The sequence below is a fragment of the Ovis canadensis genome, chromosome 7, assembly GCF_042477335.2.
Source record: "Ovis canadensis isolate MfBH-ARS-UI-01 breed Bighorn chromosome 7, ARS-UI_OviCan_v2, whole genome shotgun sequence".
NCBI lineage: Eukaryota > Metazoa > Chordata > Mammalia > Artiodactyla > Bovidae > Ovis > Ovis canadensis.
This window is the reverse complement of record NC_091251.1, coordinates 60,075,243-60,102,374: the sequence shown is the minus strand read 5'-3', so window position 1 is coordinate 60,102,374 and position 27,132 is coordinate 60,075,243. Positions and strand designations below refer to the sequence as shown.

General features: G+C 41.3%; 1 protein-coding gene across 4 annotated transcripts in view; it reads right to left on the bottom strand.

Moving 5' to 3' along the window:
- Positions 1-27,132, bottom strand: part of RORA (RAR related orphan receptor A) — an 808,767-nt gene that overhangs the window by 29,674 nt on the left and 751,961 nt on the right. For all 4 annotated transcript variants that reach the window (XM_069596320.1, XM_069596318.1, XM_069596323.1 and 1 more), the window contains one exon: positions 19,174-19,259. In XM_069596320.1, the coding sequence (XP_069452421.1) occupies positions 19,174-19,259 (86 nt within the window). The remainder of the gene's footprint in view (positions 1-19,173; positions 19,260-27,132) is intronic.

Below are 27,132 nucleotides of genomic sequence, written 5' to 3'. Positions count from 1 at the left end.
CAGGCAATCTCTCTTTTGTCAAAATATCTAAAGCTGTTTTTCTTTTTTTTTTCCCTTAATGTGTTTCTTTTCTCTGTGACAAGAAAGTGTGAAGTAAAACTTTCTTTGGCACTTAATAGACTTCAAGAAAATATAAATGGTAATAGAGGCAGATGATCCTTAGAAAGAGATACCAAGAGGTCACCTGTCTATGTATTCGGTTGAGTCAGAGACATATAATCTCCGCCAAGGCTGAAAGGTATTTTGTTCTTTCTTGAGACTATACCACTCTATGTTTGCTGTCACTGCAGGGGCTTGTTTGTTTGATCAGTTGCTCAGTCATGCCTGATCCTTTGTGACCCCACGAACTGCAGCACACCAGGCTTCCCTGCCCTTCACCATCTCCCAGAGCTTGCTCAAACTCAGGTCGATTGAGTAGGTATTGCCATCTAACCATCTTGTCCTCTGTCGTCCCCTTCTCCTGCCTTCAATCCTTCTCAGCATTAGAGTCTTTGCAATGAGTTGGCTCTTCGCATCAGATGGCCAAAGTATGGGAGTTTCAGTTTCAGGATCAGTCCTTCCAATGAATATTCAGGATTGATTGGTTTGATCTCCTTGCAGTCCAGGGTACTCTCAAGAGGCTTCTCCAACACCACAGTTCGAAAGCTTCAATTCTTCGGCGCTCAGCCTTCTTAACGGAAGTGGAAGTGACAAACAGATTCAAGGGATTAGATCTGATAGACAGAGTGCTTGAAGAATTATGTACAGAGGTTCATAACATTGTACAGGAGGTGGTGATCAAAACCATCCCCAAGAAAAAGAAATGCAAGAAGGCCAAATGGTTGTCTGAGAAGGCCTTACAAATAAATAGCTGAGAAAAGAAGTGAAAGGCAAAGGAGAAAAGGAAATCTGAATGCAGAGTTCCAAAGAACAGCAAGGAGAGATAAGAAAGCCTTCCTAAATGTACAATGCAAAGATACAGAGGGAAACAATAGAATGGGAAAGGCTAGAGATCTCTTCAAGAAAATGAGAGGTACCAAGGGAACATTTCATGCGAAGATGGGCACAATAAAGGACAGAAACGGTATGGACCTAACAGAAGCAGAAGATTTTAAGAAGAGGTGGCAAGAATACACAGAACATCTGTACAAAAAAGATATTAATGACCTGGATAACCACGATGGTGTGATCACTCACCTAGAGACAGACATCTTGGAGTGCAAAGTCAAGTGGGTCTGAGGAAGCATCACTACAAACAAAGCTAGTGGAGGTGATGGAATTCCAGCTGAGCTATTTCAAATCCTAAAAGATGATGCTGTGAAAGTGCTGCACACAATACGTCAGCAAATTTGGAAAACTCAGCAGTGGCCACAGGACTGGAAAAGGTCAGTTTTCATTCCAATCCCAAAGAATGTTCAAACTACCATTTAACTGTACACATCTCCCATGCTGGCAAAGTAATGCTCAAAATACTTCAAGTTAGGCTTCAACAGTATGTGAACTGAGAACTTCCAGAAGTACAGAGGAACATTTACAAATGGTAGAAGAACCAGAGATCAAATTGCCAACATCTGCCGGGTCACAGAAAAATCAAGAGAATTCCAGAAAAACATCTACTTCTGCTTCATTGACTATGCTAAAGCCTTTCACTGTGTAGATCACAACAAACTATGGAAAATCCTTCAAGAGCTGGGAATATCAGACAACCTTACCTGCCTCCTACAAAACCTGTATCCTTGTCAAGAAGCAATAGTTAGAACTAGACATGGAACAACGTACTGGTTCCAAATTGGGAAAGGAGTACGTCAAGGCTGTATATCATCACCCTGCTTATTTAACTTATATGCAGAGTACATCATGTGAAATGCCAGGCTGGATAAAGAAAGCACAAGTTGGAATCAAGATTGCTGGGAGAAATATCAACAACCTCAAATATGCAGATGATACCAGCCTAATGGCAAAAAGTGAAGAGGAACTAAAGAACCTCTTGATGAAGGTGAAAGAGGAGAGTGAAAAAGCTGGCTTAAAACTCAATATTCAAAAAACAAAGATCATGGCATCCAGTCTCATCACTCATGGCAAATAGATGGGGAAACAATGGAAACAGTGAGAAACTTTACTGTCTTGGGCTCCAAAATCACTGTGGATGGTTACTGTAGCCATGAAATGAAAAGACACTCCTTGATAGGAAAGCTATGACAGACCTAGATAGCATATTAAAAAGCAGAGACATTATTTGCTGACAAAGGTCCACTAGACAAAGCTATGGTTTTTTCGGTAGTCATATATAGATGTGAGAGTTGGACCTAAGCAGGGGTTTAGGATCATGAATTATTTGCGTTTCCTTTTGCTGATAAAAGGGGAAAAAAAGGGTCTGCGTCACAAAGAGTCTGCTCCATTTTGTTCCCTAATCAGTGAATATGAAGAATGTCTACACGATCTCTCTTTTTTCTTTAAATGGAGCCAGTACATGCAGACTGCACCGTTATCTCCCAGGACCTCGTCTATAGACCAGATCACAGTGTCTGCCACCTTTCTTTCCAGGTTCATTTGTACCTTTAGTACTCTTAGGATCCTTTACAATGTCTCCACTTTCTTAAAAACTAAGAAATCCACGTCTAGATGCCACTCTTGAATAAGGCTTGGGTCATTATCAAAGGGAAAAAAGGCTACTCTTTAGGTTTTACACATTAAAGTAAGTGAACATCAAACCACCACTAATCAAGTTCCAAAATGTTAGCACAGAAGCCATATACAACCAGCAGTTTGCTCTGCTAAAAGGGAACCCTGAGAGGGAATAATGATAATGATACTGGTGAAGAGATGATGATGCTGGAAGGAGAGATCTTAATGAATGCATTATCTTAAATATATTTTTTTAATGTGGACCATTTTTAAAGCCTTTACTGCATTTGTTATAATATTGCTTCTGTTGTTTGTGTTCTGTTTTTTTGGCCATGAGGCATGTGTGGCCTTAGCTCCCTGACCAGGGACTGAACTCACATTTCTTGCATTGGAAGGCAGAGTCTTAACCACTAGTCTGCCATGGAAGTCTTCTAATCATACTATTTATACTGTATTTTTAATGCTTTCTCATCTTGAGGTCTTGCTAACTCAGAGATTACACTTCCCAGGGCTACCTAGCTTCTAGAAATAGCAAACAACTTGCCTGGGAGCATACTTTTCACATGCAAACCAACCAATCCAGAGACTAGACCAGTCACCTTCTCCCAGGTTTTCCTCACCCTCTCTCTGCCTCTCACTGACACGGCTTCCCACTGTGTCCCCTGTGTGGCATGCTGTGCCTTCTATTTCGAGGGACCTATGTTATAACCAATTTCTTTCCCTTCATGGCGGTCATGTTTGTGTCCTAGGTGTCTTACCCTATCTGATTAAAACCAATCCCAGGTAGCATTAAAACGTGCTGATTATTTGCTTGTCACCCTGTGCTTTATATGGATTCCATCACTTAATTTTTTAAAATTACTGGAGGATAATTGCTTTATAACGTTGTGTGAGTTTCTGCCATACAACAACACGAATCAGCCTATATCAGCCTATGGATCAGTATACATGCATCCCCTCCCTCTGAAGCCTCCCTCGCCTTGCCATCCCACCCCTCTAGGTCATCACAGAGTGCCGGGCTGGGCTCCCCGTGTTCTGCAGCAGCTTCCCACCAGCTATCTATTTCACAGATGAGAGTGTGTTCGTGTCAGCGCTGCTCTCTCAATCCGTGCCCCTACTCCTTCCCCCGCCGTGTCCAAGTCCATTCTCCACGACCTCTGGGTCTCCATTCCCGCCCTGCAAATAGGCTCATCAGTACCATTTTTTAGGTTCCAAATATATGATTAATATATTGATACTTGTTTTTCTCTTCCTGGCTTACTTCACTCTGTGTAAGAGGCATTAATTTTGACAAGGGCAGCATGAGGCAGGCACTATCATTTTCCTGGTTTTTAGGTCAAAGAACCTGAGGCTTAGGGAGGCACTAGCTCAGAACCCAAACCCCTCCCCACTCTACCCCCTCCCCAGCATGGGATAAAGTCAGGATCTGAATCCAGGTGGTTTAATTCCAGAACTCACACTTTTATCCCTTTTGTTGTTCTTCTGCTTCTTTTGTGTGTCAAAAAGGATTCCCACTTGGGGGTTCTTACAGAAGGTGACCATTAAAGAAAGCAGTGTCAAGACACAAGGTATGCATGATAAAGGAGCAAGACTGATCTGTTCTGAAATTAGTTTTCCTCCCGGTTAACCCCTTTAACTGGCCATGTTGTCACTGCCCAGGCATTTAATACATTCCTCTTCTATAGCCACCTCCTGATGTGGGTTATTCACACAAGAAAGTCAGTTTCACAATTTCACGATTTTTCCCTCATTTATCAGCAGGAGGGTTAATTCACCCTACTTATTTCTAAATTACTTTGGCTCATTTAGAAAACAAAACAATAGCAACAACAAACTGAATCCAAGGACACAGTCACTATCTTTAAAGATATCTGAGAAATTATACCACCTATTTGCAAGACAAATCCACGAGGCTTTCCACACGCTCTTGGAGCAATGGTGCTGAGGCTGGAAGCGATATGAGAAAAAGGACTCCACTTCTTTAGATGTCTCAGCTCCGAAGGGCTTGGGGAAAGCAAACGTGCAGATAGACAGACACACCTTACTCTTTACAACCCCATTTACTTCTCACTGAGTCATTTGAGCAAGTGCCTGTGGAAAGTTCGGGGAGCGGCAGCACTAAGAACCACAGGAAAAACCTTTCTTTTGGACTAAGCTGACAGCCCACAAGGCTAGCTATCAAATACCAAAGGGGAGGGGTCAGGCAGGTTTATAAGGTGAGACCCATGGAGGGAGGGAAAGGGTAAGCCTAGGTGAATCAGACACACCAAACTGTGCCTTTCAGATAGAACGAGAGCTTGGTGTTCCTTTCGTGCCCCTTGTCTCCCCTTAAAACAACACCACCACCACAAAAACACAACTCTACAGGGATTTCCCTGGTGGTACAGTGGTTAAGATTCTGAACTTTCAATGCAGGGCACATGGGTTCGATCCTTGATCGGGGAACAAGAATGCCACATGTCACAAGGCATGGCCAATAAACAAACAAACAAAAAAACTCTTCATTTCAGTATATTCTTGGGGTTTCTCAGAGGATTTGGGCAGTTAAACTGATAAAGTATTTAAAGCGAGTGAGCATATACGAGGAGAAGGATTAGAAGGGCAAGAAGGAAGAAAGGGAGAAAGTATGGTAGGTATTTTCCTTCATAAAGAGAGAAGCCTGCTCATACATGGAGAAGCCAGATCTTGACCGACAGTGGGACCTGGAGAGGGTCCCACTGATGAATGAGCAAGCTGGGATCCCGGTTCTAGGGGTGGGGAAGCTGGAGGCCACACAGAGAGCAGTGATGGTGCAAGGCAGCGCTTGGAGTTTGGGGGAGGAACTGAAGAGGTTCGTGTAGAGAAGAAAGCGCAGAAGCTGTGAGTCAGCTGGGGACAGATGTTAAATACACAATGGTGGAGTTTCACTTCTAAAAGCTGAGCTAATGAATGACTTCTTTGGCTTTCTTAAAAGTTCACTTTTTATGGCTGTCAAGGTACATGGAGATGTGCCATTACAAACAGGGTGGGCTTGAGCAGAGGGCCACCATGATGAAATTCAGGATACCAGTATATGGTGTGACCGTGGCACACTACCACCACCTAGTGGCAGCAAACTCACATGCAGTTATTGCAAAAGTAAATTAGAATATGCAAACAGCCTTTAGAGATGAAAGGAAGCTGACATTACTTGACTCAGTAGTTCTCCAACTGAATGTGTATCAGAATCACCGGTGGAACTTTTGAAAAATACACCTAAGATCTTCTGAACCAGAACATCTGAGTGTATAGTCGCTGACATACATGCTAGTTTGAACAATGTGAAAGTGCCATTTTTGTAGATCAAAAAAGAAGACACGTCATTCTGTATGGTAAACATTTTAACAAAGCTTCTTGAAGACTCTGCTGCTTTCCCTTTGTTAAGAATCAGGGATCTACTCTAGCTCTCTGATTTTGCAGATAACAAAAATGAAGCTGAGAAAGCTAAGTGACATGTCCAGGCTGCCCCGTGGCTTCATGTCATTGCTGGGACTTGAACTCCAGCGTCCTAATTTTAAGTGTAGTGCCTCCCACATTAGCATCTCTCCTGCAGTGTTGGGCTAACAAAACCCATGTTACTCAGTCTTGATTTCTTCACATTCGTCAACCTTCTGCCTCCATTTCCACTGCCTCAAAGAGAATTTGCCAGTGTTTCCTGCCTTATTTCACCAAGCCTTTCAAAGTGCCTTCTGTTGAGTTTTATTTCTAACTTCTGCCTCTGTTCTTTGGAAAATTCTATTGCCTAGTTAAAAAAAAAAATATTTGGCCATGCTAGATCTTAGCATGGATCTTAGTTGTTGCATGCAAGATCTTCTATCTTCACCGTGGGATCTTTAGGTGTTTCATTGTGGGATATAGTTCCCTGACTAGGGATCGAACCTGGGTCCCCTGCACTGGGAGTGCAGAGTCTTAGCCAGGGAAGACCCTATTGCTATATAAAAAGAAATCTGGCTGTATATTCTGAAAATTTTCATTGATCCCATTAGATTGGAGTTCCCCAGAATGGGGACAGAGGCCATGGGTACGGGAGAAGGCTGATACTGGGTTGCAAGAGCTGAATGTCAAACTTTCTGAAATTTTGTGAACCAATTGTTAAACATAACCATTATTAAACATTAACTTATAACATATACATACTACTATATATGAAATAGGCTTCCCAGGTGGCTCAGTGATAAGAATCTACCTGCCAAGCAGGAGATATGGGTTCAATCCCTGGGTGGCAAGATCCCCTGAAGAGGGAAATGGCTACTCACTCCAGAATTTGTGCCTGGGAAATCCCATTGACAGAGGAGTCTGGTGGGCTGCAGTCCATGGGGTTGCAAAGAATCAGACACAACTTACTGACTAAACCACTACCACCATATATAAAATAGGTAGCCAACAAGGACCTACTGTACAGCACAGGAAACTATACTCAATATTCTGTAATAATCTATATAAGGTAAAGAATCTGAAAAAGAATGAATATGTGTATATGTATAACTTAATCACTTTGCTGTACATCTGAAACTAACACAACCTTGTAAATGAACTATATTTCAATAAATTTTTTTTAAAAGTGATGAAGAAAATGATAACAACATAGGTTCAGTTTAACAGTATGTCATGTCTATAGCCATCACATTGTGAAGAGCACAAAAAATGTGAAGACCGATCCTTCCAATTTTTAAAAACTATTATCTGTTTCAGAAAGTAGTTGCTCACATCATCACTGATGAATGAGAGAAGTTCCAAAACATGCTTTTCCTTGTTTCACTTTCCTCTTATTCATTATTGTAAATGAAAAATCACATTGACACTACAGTCTTTCATCAACCACAACCACAAGTGTGGATGTAAGAGTTCAGCAAAAATCGAGTGTATTCAGTGAGAATCATCTGTCTACACACATACTATACATCACATATATAACATATAGTATATATTATATGGGTGGCTCAGATGGTAAAGAATCTGCCTATAATGTAGAGACCCGGGTTCGATCCCTGGGGTGGGAAGATCCCCTGGGGAAGGGAATGGCTACCCACTATGTTATTCCTGCCTGGGAAATACCATGGAGGGAGGAGCTTGGTGGGCCACAGTCCAGGGGTTGCAGAGTCGGACACAACTGAGAGTCCAACACTTTCACTTTCATATATTATATTCTCTGTTTATAATGATGTGCTGTCAACTGCACTACTTGTAAATTGTTTGTAATTGGATCGGTGACATACATACTAAAGTTACGTGCATATATATAGACACTGTTTGTTTTCCAGAGAGTTGATTGTTAAAAACTGCCCAGCGGGTGACTGGACTGAGCCCAGTCCTTGCTGGATGCTCAGCTTTCCAGCAGGCTGTTCTAAGTGGCTCCTCCCTATTTTGGATAGGCACATACCCAGAGTTGTGGCTTGGCCTTCTACAGCCCCATCATCCCCACCACCAACACACACATACACAGACGTTCTTGAGAAACTTTAGCTGAATGGCTTTATCTTTTTTAAAAATTAAACTATAGTTGATTTACAATATGCTAATTTCCTCTGTACAGCAAAGTGATTCAGTTATATGTGCCTTCTTTTTCATATTCTTTTCTATTATGTCTATCATAGGATATATTTTAAAATTTACTTATTTATTTATTTTTGCCTGTCTGGGTCTTCATTGCCGAGTGGGCTTTTCTCTAGTTGTGGCGAGTAGGGGTTACTCTCTAGTTGTGGCGTGGGGGCTTTTCACTGCAGGGGCTTCTCCTGTTGTGGAGCACAGGCTCTAGGGTGTGCGGGCTTCAGCAGTTGTGGCTGCTGGGCTCCAGAGCACAGGCTCGAGAGTTGTGGCACACAGGCTTAGTTGCTCTGTGGGATGTGGGATCTTCCTGGATCAGGGATCGAACCCATGTCCTGCATTGGCAGATGGATTCTTTACCACTGAGACCCCAGGGAAGCCCCTATCATAGGATACTGAATATAGGTTTCCTTTGTGCTATACAGTAGGACATTATTGTTTACCCATTCAATACATACTGAATGGCTTGATCTTCATTCCGAATAGAACACTTCCTGACCCACTGATAATTTTCCCAGTCTCTTTTCCTCCAGTGTTTCCTTGCTCAGGCAAGGGTACCACCCTTAACCCAGATATTCAAAGCACAGAGATGGGCTTCCGTGCTCCCTCCCCATCCACATGCATGCAGTCACTAAATTAGGCTGTTCCTGTCATCTTCATATTCCTCAAATCCATCTACTTTTCTCTGTCTTCTTCACTGCAATTTTCTCAGGTCCCCACACCTGCCATCTTCTGAATGGGTTATTACACAGCCTAGTACTTGGAGCAGTCAACAAACACTTGTGGAATGAAAGACTGGAGGAAAAATGATGCCAGTGGTAAAACTGTGGTGACAATCACATGGTGAGCTCCTATTCTATACCAAGCACCAGGGAGGACACTTCACAAACGTGATTCACATGCAATTCCCAACTGTACAAAGCAGGTGTTTTTATGTCTATTTACAAATAAGGGAATTCCAGTTCAGAGAGGTTAAGCCATCTTTTCAAAGTCACATAGCAGTTGAAGGAGAGGAGCCAAGATTTGAATTCTTGAACTCTGGGTACATCCTAACCCAAAGGCCAGAGACGTCTTAATATACTACCCAGAAGACATGCATACAAAGATACAGGGCAGACCAAAAACAGATAAACAACAAACAGGTAAAAAAGCCTCACTTTTCAGTTGTACAAAGTTCCATATAATGGTTCAGACATGAGCTGCGGGAGATGGCATTTTATAGGGTATCAAATACTAGGTTTATGCAAGTAGGAAAACAACTTTCCTTTGCTAGGTCTCCTTAATAAAAGACTTTGAAATAGATGTGACATTTCCTACTGGGGTTGTTAATATCTTTGCCCGCAAGCGGGCCTTAGCGACAGAGACCTGTGAGTGTGGCTGGGAAGGTGTTGGGGTAGGGTTCTGGCCCTTAGGGGCTCCCCTTCTGCTCGGGGCTCCTTCCCAGGGAGGCACAGGCTGAAATGCTGATCTGATGTTTGGTCTTTTGACAATTTTCACTTAATGAATTGATTCCTACAGTTCATTAACATACCCACTTCCACTTCTGTATACACATATGTCTTAATTAGCTGCTCATTGGCTGTTTAATTACAAGAAAACAGCTGACAGCTGCCTTGCTGAATTCTAATGGCAGACGCGTTGGAACGGCTACACATTTGCTTTTGACAACCAAGATTTATTCATAACTCTATGATTTATTGTGAATGCTCATATGCCTGAGTGGATTATTGTATTTTCCAAGCCAACTGAAATGTTGGGATCTGGGAGACTATGGAAGTGGGAATCCCTCTCATTTCACTCCTGAGGCTGAGAAGAGCAGAGAATCCTAGCTGGAAAGGTATGAATTCAATTTCAGTTTTATTTCTTTTGGGAACTTCCTGTTGGAATGTTCAGAAGTATGGAGGAGAGCAAAAAGACATATCTTTGGATAAACGTAGGCTTGAGAGTTAAGGATTTAAAGCTAAGAAAGAATATAACTGGCAACTTAATTTTACTGAGGGGGAAAGAGAGGGCATGCATAGATTAAAATCAAAGAAAGGAAGAGGCAAAAGAAATGATAAAATTAAAGTGGGGGGAAGCAGGAATAACATTCCAAAAGGAAGCAAAAGAAAAGGGAAATTTGTTCTTTAGGGAAAAAAAACAGGAAACATCATTTGCCAAAGTGAGCTGGTATGGCCCCACACTCAGGCAGCTGGTAGCAATAAATCACGGCAAGATGGATCTTCTCAACTACTTTCCCGTTCAGTAGTGACTGAACTCTCCGTAGAATTGTACGTGCAAATGCTCTCTGATTAAAGCTGACCTCATGTGTTGTATTTGGTAAGAGATGTCTCTTTTGCCATACATCTGGTGATCTGCCATGCTCAGATCCAATCCTGGTGACACATTCAGCAACAGTGACTCCCAAGCAGGCACGAGAGGCCCCACTCTGAGCCAGACACCATGGCACACGCTATGCAGCACAAGCTCACAAGCCCAGCATTTTCTATGAGCAGAGGCATGATTAAGACCAAACCAAAGAAACCGAAAAAAAACCTAAAAACAAAAAAGCCCCTCAAATATCCAAATCATCTTGATGCAAATTGGGGTTTAACACATCCAACCACTTGTGCATGTATTTTATCACAGGCCTGGAATATTTTGCTAAATAAAAAATTTGTTCTTACCACCTGTCTATAACAGAAACGAAATTCTGATGTCACAGGATATAACAGCCAAATCTAATTTTCATTTTAAATGGCTAGCTCTAATACTGGGGCCAAGTGCTATAAAGTACTGAAGTAAAAATGTTGAGCATAAATGTACTAATGCTGTAAAGTGGACAAGATTGACCCAGGGTGAGTGAAATTTTACAACTGAAATGAAAATATTAGAACCCTTAAAAAAGAAAAACAATTTGGGCCTAAAAGGAACATTTGTGGATATTTGTTTTTAACCTAAAACATAAACAACTCCAGAAAATGCTTTAACTCTTTAACAGGAAAAAAAAAAGTACTGATTTATATGTTCTGGGATATCTCTGAAAAGACTTGCTAATTTCAGAGAGAATATTTGTTAATGCAAAAAAAAAAAAATCCAAGTTCTCCCTTTCCTGCGTGGAAGACGAAGTTTTCATAAGACATCATCTTAAATGTATTAATTGATGAATAAATATTTGACACATGCATGGACTCTATTCTTAGACTTATCACAGGTAAAGGGTCTTAAGTGTAATCGGAAATCAATTTACTAACTTCAGTACTCAACTATACATTATTATTTAAGAAGTTAGGGACTTCCCTGGCAGTGCGGTGGTTAAGACTCCATGCCTCCACTGTAGGGACCATGGGTTTTAAACACTGGTTGGGGAACTAAGATTCTGCATGCTGCATGACATGGCCAAAAACGAAATAAAAATTAAAACTGGTGCCAAAAAAAAAAATCCATGATGGACAAAAGTGATCAAAATTTTAAAAGAAGTCATAGTTGAATGATAATCATAGTTAACACTACCATATGATATGTAGGAAAGTTGATATGAGAATAAATCCTAAGAGTTTTCATCACAAGGAGAAAAAATTTTCCCCTTCCTTTTTTTTCTTCTGCAGTTAACCTTTGAACAATGCAAGGGTTAGGGGTTGTAAACCCTCATTTAGTAAAAAAATCCAAGTTTAACTTGACTCCCTGCAAACTGAACTACTAATAACAAATATTTAACAAAAATTTTGCATGTTGTATGAGCTATACAATGTATTCTTACAGTAAAATAAGCCAGGGAAAAGAAAATGTTATTAAAAAATCACAGGGAGGAGAAAATATGCTGACAGTCCTCTATTGTATTTATCAATACCATAAGTTTATGTCTTTTGTTTTCAAGATGAATTGTCTGTCAGTATCTACATCCATATTGTCATATACAGTATAGGAGATGTTATATGCATTACCAACAGTAGACATCAAATATGAAAAGATAACATTAAAAAGAAATTCATATTTATTTACAATTTCTCCTCAGTATTATTTATTGAAAAATATCTGTGTGAGTATGTCAGTGGACCCATGCAGTTCAAGTTGTTCAAGCATCGTATGTGTATGAGAAAATGAATGTTAGCTGAAATTATTTTGGTAACCATTTCACAAGATATGTAAATCATACTATCAGGCTGAATGCCTTAAACTTATACAGTAACATATGCCAATTATTTCCCAACAAAACTGGGGGAAAAAGTTATGGTAGAGCCCCAAAGACTAAAAGAATATGAGTGTGGAGATTCCTTAAAAAACTGGAAATAGAACTGCCTTATGATCCAGCAATCCCACTGCTGAGCATACACACCGAGGAAACCAGAATTGAAAGAGACACATGTACCCCAATGTTCATCGCAGCACCGTTTATAATAGCCAGGACATGGAAGCACCCTAGATGTCCATCAGCAGATGAACGGATAAGAAAGCTGTGGTACATATACACAATGGAATATTACTCAGCCACTAAAAAGGATACATTTGAATCAGTTCTAATGAGGTGGATGAAACTGGAGCCGATTATACAGAGTGAAATAAGCCAGAAAGAAAAACACCAATACAGTATACTAACGCATATATATAGAATTTAGAAAGATGGTAACGATAACCCTGTATGCAAGACAGCACAAGAGACACGGATGTATAGAACAGACTTCTGGACTCTGTGGGAGAGGGAGAGGGTGGGATGATTTGGGAGAATGGCATTGAAACATGTATAATATCATGTAAGAAATGAATCGCCAGTCTAGGTTTGATGCAGGATACAGGACGCTTGGGGCTGGTGCACTGGGATGACCCAGAGAGATGGTATGGGGAGGGAAGTGGGAAGGGGGTTCAGGATTGGGAACTCATGTACACCCGTGGTGGACTCATGTTGATGTATGGCAAAACCAATACAGTATTGTAAAGTAAAATAAAGTGAAAAAAAAAAGAATATGGATGAAAAACTGTGTGTGTGTTTTTTAATCTTGAGATAAATGTTTCATCATTATCCTCTAAGCAGCCACTGTATCTAATACTGAAGGTAGGAACTGAAGTCAGATGATAAACAGAACCATGTTTCAAAAGAAAAGTGAAAAAGAAAGTGAAAGTCACTCAGTCATGTCTGACTCTTTGCAACCACATGGACTGTATCCATGGACTTCTCCAGGCCAGAATACTGGAATGGGTAGCCTTTCCCTTCTCCAGGGTATCTTCCCAACCCAGGGATTGACCCCTGGTCTCCTCCATTGCAGGGGGAATCTTTACCAGCTGAGCCACCAGGAAAGCCAAGAATACTGGATTGGGTAGCCTATCCCTTCTCCAGTGGATCTTCCCAACTCAGGAATTACACCAGGATCTCCTGTATTGCAGGCAGATTCTTTAAAAGCTGAGCTACCAAGGAAGCCATATCTCAAAAGAAAGCCTCAACCATAAACACGTCAGCATTTGTATTCACTTTGAAGAGCCAACCTGAACCCTGAAAAGCAGCCTCTCATTTTATTTCTGGCCTTCTCCTCTGTCTCCATGCTCAACGGCCCGGCCTCTCCTCCCTGGCAAGCATGCCCAGCCTACATGACACCCCCTGCTAGTGCTCACTCAGGGCTGGGACTACTTTCTATTCCAAAAGCTCAGAAACATCTTTTCTGACAGAGCTAAGCCCTTCTAGGCCTGGATTCAACAGTCTTCTGAAATGCAATATTCAAGGCTTGCCCAATGCTAATTCATTGTTTCTTCATTATTTCCAAAGAACAAGGGCAATATTTTTATAATAAAAACCTTGGCATAACAGAGCTCTTAAAAATTTGGGATGGCATACTTGTCTAACCTTATCTTCCACTGTCTAGAGAAAGTAACCTGCTGCTGCTGCTGCTAAGTCGCTTCAGTCGTGTCCGACTCTGTGCAACCCCAGAGATGGCAGCCCACCAGGCTCCCCCGTCCCTGGGATTCTCCAGGCAAGAACACTGGAGTGGGTTGCCATTTCCTCCTCCAATGCATGAAAGTGAAAAGTGAAAGTGAAGTTGCTCAGTTGTATCCGACTCCTAGTGACCCCATGGACTGCAGCCCACCAGGCTCCTCTGTTTATGGGATTTTCCAGGCAAGAGTACTGGAGTGGGTTGACATTGCCTTCTCCAAAGTAACCCGCTACTCTTGTCAAACGAGGCTACTACATCTTGTCCCTAGAATACAACCAAGGCTTGCCCATTTTTAGGCTCTGGATGCCTAGTGGATGTGTGCTTCGTGGGTCACATCTCAAGACTGTGGCCTCACCCTAGTATTGCGTTTTTCGTAGGCTACAAATGTCTCATCTCCACAAGTAGACTGTGAGCTGCATGAAGGAAGGATTCGGTCATCTTTTTTTTTTTTGGTTTGTTTTTGGCTGTGCTGCATCTTTGCTGTGGCAGGTGGGATTTCTATAGTTTTGCCACTCAGGGGCTTTCCCAGTTGCAGAGCATGGCCTCTTGAGTGCAAAGCCTCAGTAGTTGGGCTTGTTAGCCGTGCAGCACATGGGACCTTAGTTCCCCAACCAGGGATCGAACCCAAGTCCTCTGCAATGGAAGCGCGGAATCTTAATCACTGAACTGCCATGCCTCTAAGCCACACCACCCTGAATGCACCCAATCTCGTCTTCTGTGTCTTTAGATTCCTTATAGCATTTATAAAGCACCCAAGGGGGCGCTCGTATTTTCGTTGTTTATATTGGCAGAGCTACATATCAAATTGTGAATGGTCACAAAATCAAGACTGGACTCACAGATGTCCTGGAAATAGTGTCTGACTATTCAGAGCACATTACTCAGGCTGGCCCAAGAATAACAAGCAGCACCAATACTCAATGAGTGCTTCTTACATTAGCACTCTTGTGAGCGCTTGACCTAAACGTATGCAACAACAGAGGCACAGAGAGGTTGGGTAGCTGCTCAAACTGGTAAATAGCAGAACTCTGACTTGAACCCAGGCAGTCTGGCTCAAGAATCAGAACACAAGTCTGACACTGTGCTGTCTCTCTTCACACAGCCAAAGGGACGTAGAGAGAGTGAGCTGGGAATACTCAGGAACCAGAAAAAGAGCTAAAAAGACATCTACTTGTGCTGTTCATGTGTAATGCTTACCTGAGCAAGCATGTGGTGAAGACAGAATCATTTCAGTGACTATATATAGGTCCTATGATTTCTTGTGGCTTCAGGTTGTTGTTTTTAAAATGCAATTCAAGATACATTCACAAAGTGACTTTTTTCAGACAAAGACTGAGTCACTTTTTTTTTCTCTTATTAGATATCTATTTATATATCTAATCAGAAAAGTGAAAGTGAAGTTGTTCAGTCGTGTCTGATTCTTTGTGACCCCATGGAATGTAGCCTACCATACTCCTCTGTCTATGGGATTTTCCAGGCAAGAGTATTGGAGTGGGTTGCCATTTCCTTCTCCAGAGGATCTTCCCGACCCAGGGGTCGAACCCAGGTCTTCCTCATTGTAGGCAGACACTTTACCATCTGAGCCACCACGGAAGTCTAATCAGAAATTTTCCTTAAATTTGATGATTCTATCACAGAGATAAATTATTGACAATCTGTCATGATACAACCATCTCCATCTGGTTAGAATATGATAAATCATTAACACCACTGGCAAAAGTAGAAATTTCTTGACTTCACTCCTACTAGAGATGAAAATGTTAGTTGTCATGTACATACCACCATATATAAAATAGATAAGCAACAAAGACCTACTGTATAGACTAGAGGATTATACTCAGATGTTAAAGAATCTGCCTGCAATGCAGGAGATCCAGGTCAATCCCTGGGTTGGGCAGATCCCCTGGAGAAGGAAATGGCAACAAACTCCAGTATTACTGCCTGAAAATCCCATGGACAAAGGAGCTTGGTGGGCTATAGTCCATAGGGCTGAAAAGAGTTGGACACGACTGAGCAACTAACACACACATAAGGGAAAATAATCTGGAAAAGATTCTGAATAACTGTGCTGCACACCTGAAACTACCATGACATTGTAAATCAACTATACACACCGAGGAAACCAGAATTGAAAGAGACACATGTACCCCAATGTTCATCGCAGCACTGTTTATAATAGCCAGGACATGGAAACAACCTAGATGTCCATCAGCAGATGAATGGATAAGAAAGCTGTGGTACATATACACAATGGAGTATTACTCAGCCGTTAAAAACAATTCATTTGAATCAGTTCTGATGAGGTGGATGAAACTGGAGCCGATTATACAGAGTGAAGTAAGCCAGAAAGAAAAACACCAATACAGTATACTAACACATATATATGGAATTTAGGAAGATGGCAATGACGACCCTGTATGCAAGACAGGAAAAAAGACACAGATGTGTATAACGGACTTTTGGACTCAGAGGGAGAGGGAGAGGGTGGGATGATTTGGGAGAATGGCATTCTAACATGTATACTATCATGTAAGAATTGAATCACCAGTCTATGTCTGACGTAGGGTGCAGCATGCCTGGGGCTGGTGCATGGGGATGACCCAGAGAGATGTTATGGGGAGGGAGGTGGGAGGGGGGTTCATGTTTGGGAACGCATGTAAGAATTAAAGATTTTAAAAGTTAAAAAATAAATTTAAAAAAATTTAAAAAAATGTTAATTGAGGCAGAAACTATGGCACAGAACAAATACTACATTCATCAAATATAAACACATACGACTGTATAGATCCTAGACTGGGCATAGGCCCAATCTGTTAATAAAATTAAGTTTTAATTGTTTTCGATATTTCCACTGTATAAAGTCAATAGTGATGAAAAACAGAACTGCAGATAACCAAAACCACTTTGGCACTGAGGCTGCACAAGACCTGGAAGGGAACCTAGGAAAATGGCAACAGGGAAATAATAGCTGCCCTTTGCTTTCCTGTCACTTTCATGTTGTCATAAATAAACAAAGAAAACACGCAATGTTTCTGCCTCTGTAAACAGTGGTACTCAGGGAACCAATTCAAATCTTTTTGAATAGCATGTTGTTAATCTTCAGAACTGCTGGGGTGTTTCCTATGAAGTAGCCTGCGCCCTCTCCCTGGCCCTGCCCTGGATGCCATTCCTAGGTTCTGTATTCAATTCAATTTGCCACATTAAACTATGTGTGGCATTACTGAGAGACACAGACAGAGTGAGCAGCTTTGTTTGCTTGGGACCTGTCCACGAACGCATGTAAGAATTAAAGATTTTAAAATTAAAAAAAAAAAAAAAGAAAACACCTAGGTGACAGGCAATGCACAAAAATCAAGTCTGCTTGGAACTCCTGGTAGAGGACCACTGCTGGCTATATACCTTTCATCAAGAAGGGCCATGCCAAGCAATTATCCTCCAGTTAAAAACAGGGGGAAAAAAAGAGAAAAAAAGAGGCTATGCCATCCCCTACAAGGGACAAGAAGGTGCGAACACAGAGTGGGTGAGGATGACATGTGACAACTGTCCAGTCCCATCAGCCAAATTAACCTCAAAAATCAATGAAATGACAGCTGTCATAGACAGATCCCTCTCTTCCTTACAGCTTGGTGTAACATAGGCCAGGCAGCTGATTTCATTTGTTTTAATTCAGTAATTTGGAGGGAGGGCAAATTGAGGAAATAATTTATTTTCCTTCCTAATACAGAACCTTGAGGTCTTGAGGGTTACCAGAGAGATGAATAATTCAGTTTCCTTTGAGTAGAAAGTTCTGTATTTCTAAGGATGAGTGAATTAAAAAAAAAAAAAGTATGTAGTCGGTGTGCGGAAATCTCAAGCGTCCCCAAGATGAGATTGATATGAAGCATTTGTACACTTACAAAGTGGTAAATGTTACAGTGAATGATTAGCAGTAAAACAAAGACATAAGGATGCTATGAGGGAAATTTCCTTTAAGTCTCTCAGTAGTCATTTGTGTGTGAAGGTGGTTTTGCATTTTATGACATTGTATTTTCTAATTTCACTAAAGGAAAGCTAACCAAATATGTGGATTTTTTTTTTTTTTGCTTCAGCCTCCAAATGCTTTAGGGCGAATCCAGGCCTGGTTCAGTAGCAAGCAACTGTCTTCAGTAGCTGCAACTGGTTCAGTAGCAGCAAGCAGCGGCCTCCTGCGTGTCTAAATAGCTTCTCTCCTGTTTATTTTGCACTGTTTTATCCTGTAAGCAAGCTGTCTCAAGGCCCTTCCAAGATAAGCAGGAGGATTTAAATCTTAATAAATTGAAATTTGAATAACAGAGGCAACCTAGGTGCAGGGGTCTTGAATGATTAGGAGAAACATCTCTATTTTCCATTCCCACATTATGCATATGCTATACATGTTGCCCTGTGATCAGCATCCGTAATGATTAAAACAGTAACAACAGCAAGAAGACTATTAGATTTAAATAGCACTTTTCAGCTTATAAGGACTATTTATAGTTTTTATTTCTATTCTTGGAATAGTTCTAAAAGACAGGAAGAATGTCACTTTATGGATGAAGAAACAGAGTCACTAAAAGAGGAAAAGACATGCCTAAAACAGTAAGAACAAGTGGCGGCCCTGGGACCAGAACTCAGTTCTTCCCAAAAATCTTGCCACAGTTTGACCAGATGTATCAACATCTGTATTGGCACCAACAATAAATCAGGTTTTCAATCGCATTCCCGTTAAACTTCTCGGAAACACTTTCTTATAAAGCTTATAACAGGGACATTACGGAAGTCTTAGAGTCATCTCTAACCAGAGAGATGTCAGTGCTGGGACTGGAAGTGACAATAAGCCACACACTGGCTTCTCTCCAGCCTCCTGTTATTTTGATGAGAGGCATTTTATAAGTGTGTGTGTGCGTGTGTGTATACCCACACGTATCTATACATGAAACTTCCTTCATTGTAATGTACACCCAATGCTTATTTCGTCCTGTTGTTTCTCATCACTCAAAACGCCAAGGGGTTGAATTTTGGGGCATTGTGGAAGCAAAAAATAAAAGTCACAAAGATACCCCCGCCCTGAACATTAATAGAAACAACAACAACAATTAAAAAGGCTTACCTTGCAGCCTTCACATGTAATGACACCGTAATGGATTCCTGATGATTTGTCTCCACAGATCTTGCATGGAATAATTTCAATTTGAGCTGCAACAGAAGCACACAACCAGTTAATTACATTTTCTTTTAAACACCTTATAAAAGCATTCCCTGATCAGCATTTGTATCGTGAAAACTAATAACCTGCTAAACATTATACTGCATTAACTATTCATTGCTGAACTGTGAGGGTCCCCCTAGAGCCCTGGACTAAATTATGGCTGCTCGTTATATAATAGCTTTCAGGTTATTAAAATGGGTCATTTGAGAAGGTGTTTAAGAACCCACAAGAAGACTGGAATCAGCATTTCAAAGCCTTCAAGAACTGGAGAGTTCACAGTTTAGGCCTCAGAGCAAAGCAGATACTAAAATGTTTCCTCCGATCTCATTTTCCATCATTATTTTTAAAAGGTCATAAATCTGTGTTGGCTAGAGCATTGTAGCTTGGTAGGTGAAGAAAAACAGACTCCAAAAAGTTAAGACTACTTAGGAAAACGATTCAATTCAAGATATTAATAAGTTACATATGTTGGTAAGAATTCCTTACTCATCTTTTTTAAATTAATGGACTTGTCATGTGTTAAAAATTAGTCCATTTGTGTACGATCAAAACCTTTCAACCATAACGTTAATATCCTATCAGAATTTAATAGTGATGAATCTGGACAAACAGAATACGTAGCTTCTGAGTTGTTTACGCTGAAAATTGATTTTCTGGTACAGCATGCATGTGTTTCTATCTAACTGATTACTTAAAGATGTCTCATACTGGAAGAATAACCAAATAATTAATATATATTACACCAAAGTTCCCAAATATGATAAAGCACATTTCTAAGCAAACATATTTTATCTTGAGCAGAGTTGGAAAGAGCATAATTAAGGATTAAAAAATAACTTAAGGAATAGAATAATTAGGCAAAACAAAGTACTTGGACCACCTCTTAAATATAATTTATGTGTGAAATAAAGAATTGACACTAGGCTAAATATACAGGATGGTAACATTCACCAGTTTACCTGAAACACGCCATTACACTAAATTTATTTCCATGGTTTTCACTACTGGATATTTAGATTATCTACTAAGTCACACACATAAAAACAAATTACAAGTGCCCAAGTATATTTCATTTTCATAAAGACCCTACCTAGTGCCATGCCTCACACAAAGCAATAACTGGTCTATGGAATGTATTGATATTGCATGATGTAACTAACACAGGTACACAGAGTCCAATGTCATATTGAGCACAATTTCTTCCAATGTCATATCGCATCATATCCAGGGATAATTTCCACAGCCACTTACTCTAGATCTGATGTAATGTTATATTCGATACTTTGAAAGAGCACGCATTACTGGACTTAACCTCGTTATACATGATGTGTCCCCGTTAACTTCCTTTCAAGGGGACTACAAGTACTGCAGGGTCTTTTAGTGAGTCCTTTTCCTATCAATCACTTTTAGTGTTGACTTACTTAGTTTCATTGTCCAGAGTTAGACACTGTTCAAAATCTCACATCCAATAAATGTGCCATAAACCCAAAGCCTTCTAATACCCCAATAATGGTGTCTTTGTACACTAATACGTCTATTTGGAATTATGCAGCTTAATATGTTATAAGATCACACTCAAGAAGGAAATGGCAACCCACTCCAGTATCCTTGCCTGGAAAATCTCATGGACAGAGGAGCCTGGTGGGCTATGGGGTTGCAAAGAGTCGGGCACAACTGAGCGACTAACAATGAACATGAACACAAAGTTGGCCTCCTCATCTTAGAGACTGGCTTGATTTCTTCAAGGAGAATTCTTTGTTAAATCTAAACTCTAGTCATGTTATACACTTTTGGCTCCTCCAATATTTTTAATATACGGTAGAGGCAAAGTTTTATGCCATAGATTGTTTGCAGCTCTAGAGAGAGATGATTTTGCCCAGTGTTTTTTAGAGACAAAACCCAAGTGGTAGTAGAAAAAGCCTGAAAGGTGGTATCAACTGAAAGTTACTGCCTGGATTCTCCTATGTGAATGGACTAGTCTATAATGAGAACCAGCCTGCCCCATCCCAAACCCTCAGGAAGAGAATAAACAGACCACACAAAGTACTTGAAAGTGTTCATCATTCAGTCATGTTTGATTCTTTGCGACCCCATGGACTGTAGCCCACCAGGCTCCTCTGACAATGGCATTCTCCAGGCAAGAATATTGGAGTGGGTTGCTATTTCCCCCTCCAGGGGATGGGACTGAACCTGGGTCCCCTGCATTGCAGGCAAATTGTTTACCATCTGAGCCATCAGGGAAGCCCCATCTACTAAATTCAACTGATGTAAGAAATAAGGAAGACAGACACTGAGCTGCTTCTGCTTATACCTCACCTCAAACTGTATTAAGAAAAATTAGACAAATCTTGTTAGGCCCTTTATAGTTTAAGTCAGCATCAAAGTGAAAAGCAATACTAGCACTAAACTTGGGCCTTTCAAGAGTTATTTTCTTAAAAAAAAAAAAAAGTTTATTTATCTATCTTTGCGGAGAAGGCGATGGCATCCCACTCCAGTACTCTTGCCTGGAAAATCCCATGGATGGAAAAGCCTGGTAGGCTACAGTCCATGGGGTCACAAAGAGTCGGACACGACTGAGCGACCTCATTTTCACTTTTCATTTTCATGCATTGGAGAAGGAAATGGCAACCCACTTCAGTGTTCTTGTCTGGAGAATCCCAGGGACGGCGGAGCCTGGTGGACTGCCGTCTATGGGGTTGCACAGAGTCGGACACGACTGAAGCGACTTAGCAGCAGCGGCATCTATCTTTGACTGCACTGGGTCTTCATGGCTTTGTGCTGGCTTTCTCTAGCAATGGGTCTTCACTGCTGTGAGCTGCATTGTGGTGAGAGGGGGCTGTTCTTCATTTTGGTGTGTAGGCTTTCCATTGTGATGGCTTCTTTTGTTGCGGAGCATGGGCTTTAGGAGTTGCAGCACGTGGGCTCAGTAGTTGTAGTGCATGGGCTTAGCTGCCTGGAGTCATGTGGGATCTTCGCGGGCCAGGGATTGAACCCATATTCCTTGCATTGGCAAGGGTATTCTTAACCATTGACCACCAAGGAAGCCTAAGGGTTATTTTCATTTCATCTTAGCAATGGGGAGATCAAGCATACCTATTTAGTCCTTGATAAGATTGGAAAAGCACTAGGCAGGCCTAATAGGGACCACTGAGTAGAACTATATGTATCTGGATCAAATGGAAAATGGTGTACAGTTGTTCAGTGCTTGGACTGCTAGTGAATGATCCAAGAGAAGTGCCATGATGATGCGTAAGGCAGTGACCAAAATGCCTACCAACGGCTCCTGGAACCTTGAAAGTGGTCTGGAAGCCTGGCAAGGAAGGGTTTGCTCATGATGGGGCTGCCCCTGGGATTGGCACCCCAACCCAGAACTTCTACCCTTGGGATGGCTCTCAACCAGGCCAGGAAGAGGTTGGGAGTGGGGGTGGGAAAGTCACTGTGGTTTAAATCCAGAGTTTGGAGTTACTACCACAAAGGACCATTGGCCTAAGCCAGGCTCCCAAACTCTTGCTCTTCAGTCTTGCTGTAGCTCTGGAGGGCACTCTAGCTGAGACATATTTTACAAGACTTTATGGAAGCCAAGATGCTTCCTATGAATGGACTCACTGTAGACTAACCTGCACTGTCAAGTGAGGGGCGAACTGTCTAGACCTTTGGTCCCTGCACTGTGTTTGTGCTTGGCTCCAGTGGGCAGTGTTGGCCAAAGATTCCAGATTAGAACAAGCTTCCCTAGGAATCTTGTGGTGAGGTGATGGGAGGGTTCATCAAAGCCAGGTTCTGATATTTTAATTCATCGGGTTGAACTATTCTTCTAACCTACCTCTTTGGGTGGCTCTCCTAGTTCAGAAGAAAATTTCAAATGCAAGTGCTCTTTAGGAAATGACTAAAATCCACTTGCCTGCAAAAGCAAATTCTCTGAAAGTGATCTGATCACATGTGTTGATCTTTCCAGAAAGCAAACATTTGCAGATCAGAGCAGGGCACTTACTCAATCTTCCATTCAATCCAACAATGCACCAAAAAACACCTCCTCCTACCTTTTTCAGTCAAGGTACAGAATTCAGACGTATCAAAGAGGAAAAAAAAAAGTCAATGCCTCACAAATTTTTCAAAAGGAAAGCAGTTCAGCTCCACAAATTGGTGTTTTCAGACCAATAAGAGGGAACAGGACAAAAATCTCCCTGCCCTTAGCTTTCCATCCCTCAGGCTTTTCCATTTTCTAACAGGCAGTGTTGTGTCTTTTCAAAATAATCTTCTTGTAACAAAAATTATGAGTCTTGGCCCATATATATACTGCACATATTAACTCAGCCAGTATTTCAAAGGATGAAATCTGTCCGACACCACTGCTGTCACGAGTATATTGATTAAATTAGTCTACATCCATATTCATTGCAGCAAAGAGAGTTTATTGTGTTGCACGGAATAGCTGAAGCAAGATGCGCACATATAATCATGAATTGGCTTAACAATGAACAATCTTGCTATGAAAAATTCTAATTTGCCCACATTTTCAGCTCTATTGCCTAAATAATTTGCTCTTTCACGCACCCTAAATAATTCAAGCAGCTCTCCACACCTGCACAGGCAAATTTCTGCAGTTTTCAAGGAGCTAACAACAAGTGGCAATGGGGCGTCAGGAAATTCTGGAATGCAGGTGTGCTAATTAGCCAAGTGGTCCTTAAGCTGGGCTGTCATTTAGCACTGCACCTCTGAAAAAAGTCTGCTTTCTACTTTTCGTCATAGAAGATAACAAGCCATTGGTGTTCTCAACACCTGACTTGTTTCTCAGACTTATTTCTGGTGTTATCTTGGTCCAGAGAAAAATGCCCGTTCTCCCCGAGAATTAAAAAATACAAAAAAATTTTTAAAATGTAATTGCACAAGAGTTGTGTCCATCACTTCAATCTGTGGGTGAAGAGCGATCTCTCAACAATAATCTAAATGGATAGACAGTAATCAAAGGAAAGAAAAAGAAAGTTGCTCAGTTGTGTCCGACTCTTTGCGACCCCATGGACTGTAGCCTACCAGGCTCTTCCATCCACTAGATTTTCCAGGCAAGAATACTGGAGTGGGTTGCCGTTTCATTCTCCAGGGGATCTTCCTGACCCAGGGATTGAACCCAGGTCTCCCGCATTGTAGGCAGACGCTTTACCATCTGAGCCACCAGGGAAGTCCAGATAGTAATCAATAATATCTACAAATACTCAGGCTTATAACATGTGAGGCATTATCTAATCTGCTGTTCTAATAACCCTACAATGTAGGTGGTATCATGTGATCATTATCTGTATTTTTTTAGATGACAAAACTGAAGCTCAGAGAGGCTAGATAACTTGCCCAATGTCAGAGAACTAGGAAGAGGTAAGGCTGGAAGGTGGACACATTTTGTCTTTTTCTCTAGTTCAAAGTCTTGCACCCCCTTGGTCCTGCCCCTTCCTCATACTGCACAGTCAAGTTGAATGTCTCCAATACCTTCAAACATCAGGACAAACTGCTCCTGGTAAGAAATCATTAACCGAGGATCAAAAGACGTCCCATAGGTAATCTAGTTAAACTTAATACTACTGAGAACTGATGTCAAGATGTCTCTCGAGTTTATAACTGGAAATAATCATCAACATTCTGAGACCATTCTTTTCAATTTTATAAAATACCAAGTAGAGTTTTGGGACCTTAGGGTGACCAGTACCAATGCTGAACACTTCTTAAGACCAGGAAAGTTACTTCACCTACCTCTCAGTCTCCGTTTCCTATTTGAAGAGTCAGTGATTTAATGTCTACACGACATAGCACATACGACCGTTTTATATATGTATTCTATATATATGCACACCACACAATTCTTAGAAAGAGTTGGCACTCAAAACACAGTTATTATTATTGTTATTGTTGATAAGAAATCCTGCCTTATAGCGAAATGAAATTCTTTTCTGCAGACTTTAAGCTCTTTCCAAAGTGAGGATAGAGAAAAGCAGCTTATCCTCCAAATAATATGACAGGCAGTTCATACCAGCTACCACAGCAATCCTTTACAACGTTGGCACTTAACTGTTTGGTACAACACAGCAGCATGTTGCAATCAATGTGGGATGTGTCACAGGCATTCATTGCTAATAATAGCAAAAAAAAAATTAGAGATTTTAATGGCTCATATAAAAAATAAACTAATACAGACCTAAGCTTATCCCAATAATATCTTTCACTCTAGCTCACTTGCATAACCATATACTTTCTTGAATTGGTCTGAACAGGGTGGGATTATTGCTAGACTTGCTAGGAAATGGGCAAACCCTGGGTACATCCATGACAGTATGTCACATATATGAATGCTAAGCAATTGTGTGTGTTTTGCAAAAACTGTCAAGAACTGCTGCTTTAAAAAAAAAAAAAAGTAGTTTTACACCAATCTGTTGGCAGTATTTTTCCTGGAAGGCTGAGACTATGGAGGACTTTTCACCTGCTATGTTACATATTCCTCTAAAGTTTGAATTTTTTTACTACCAACATGTATTACTTTTGTAAGCAGAAAAACCAATAAAGATTAAAAAGAAAAACCCTAAGGCATTTGATTTTATTTTCAGCAAAAAATGGCTTGAGTCCTTTATGGATTAGTCACTTTATTTTATCCCCTGTTTAAAACTGCTGGGGTATTAAAGGCTTCAGCAGCTGCCTGGATGGCAGTCTGGCTTGCGTGTCAAGGCCAGCTGTGAGGGGAATAGGGAGTCTTCACCTGGTTCCCTGGAGGGACTTTGGTGACTCCTGACTTCTATAGTTTTATAGCCCCTCTGGTCTGGCATCACTAGTTTCAGGGTCTCCAAGGACTCTGATGGTGCCCAGCTGAGGGGTCAGAAGTAGGGGCTGAAATTCACCTGCTTGTGAGCCCTGCTGCAGACTGGCTGGAGTAGCCTGGAGTAAGGGAGCCCTTTCCTCTCTCCACTCTCTCATTGTTGTTGCCCAAGGCCCCAGGCCACCATCAGGGTTTGCAGAGAGCTCACAATGCAGCTTCATGGTGGGAGAGAACAGACTGTGGAATCCGAACAGTCTGGCATATTCTGTCACCCTGGACCTAAGGCTCGGAGTATAGAATGCATTTGTTTCCCAGGCCAGGCATGGTCAATAGTCCTCCTGGGTGAGGAGGGCCGAGTTCCAATTACATACTCTGCAAACTAATAATTAACTTGTTCTGCCATTTTGTCTACTAAATATATACTAAATATAATACTGGTATGTGCCCCTGGTATAGCCTTTTCTTCCACTGACTTTTGGATTTTCTTCATTATAGTCCTTGATCCTAGTTGGACATCACCAAAGCAATGACTCCCCTAATAGAAAAGTCCTACCCCTTAGGTCAAGCTGTCTTGTGGTCATTTCTGGCAGCAACAGTAATACTTGATACTTGCAGAGTTCTGTAACAGTTTTTAAAGTTTTTGTCCTCATTGGCTTCTTTTGGTTTTAGTGTTCACAACAACTCTGAAGTAGGCAGATGGGTCTTATTAAGCCCCATTCTGCACATGTGGAAAATGAACCTCAGGAGGGTTAAATGGCTTCTTCTCTCTGTCTTGATTTCTCAGGGTTTAATTGTAGAGGCAGCCACCAAAGCGGGGGGGACAATAAAGCTTGGTGTCTCTTTCTTCCTTAGAATTATTTGATACCTTTAGGTTTATGTCATCGTCAGTCTGGGGCTCTCAAGGGGAAATGCCATGAGAGAGTAAGAGGTGGAGGCTGACCCAGCTAAGAAATGGAATTGGCAATCCTGCATTTCCCTGTGACCCTCAACTCCCTGGGTGGCCTCAAGCAAGTCGCTTACATCTCTACTTCCTCCATCTATAAAATGGGAATAACTCCCACCTCCCAGGC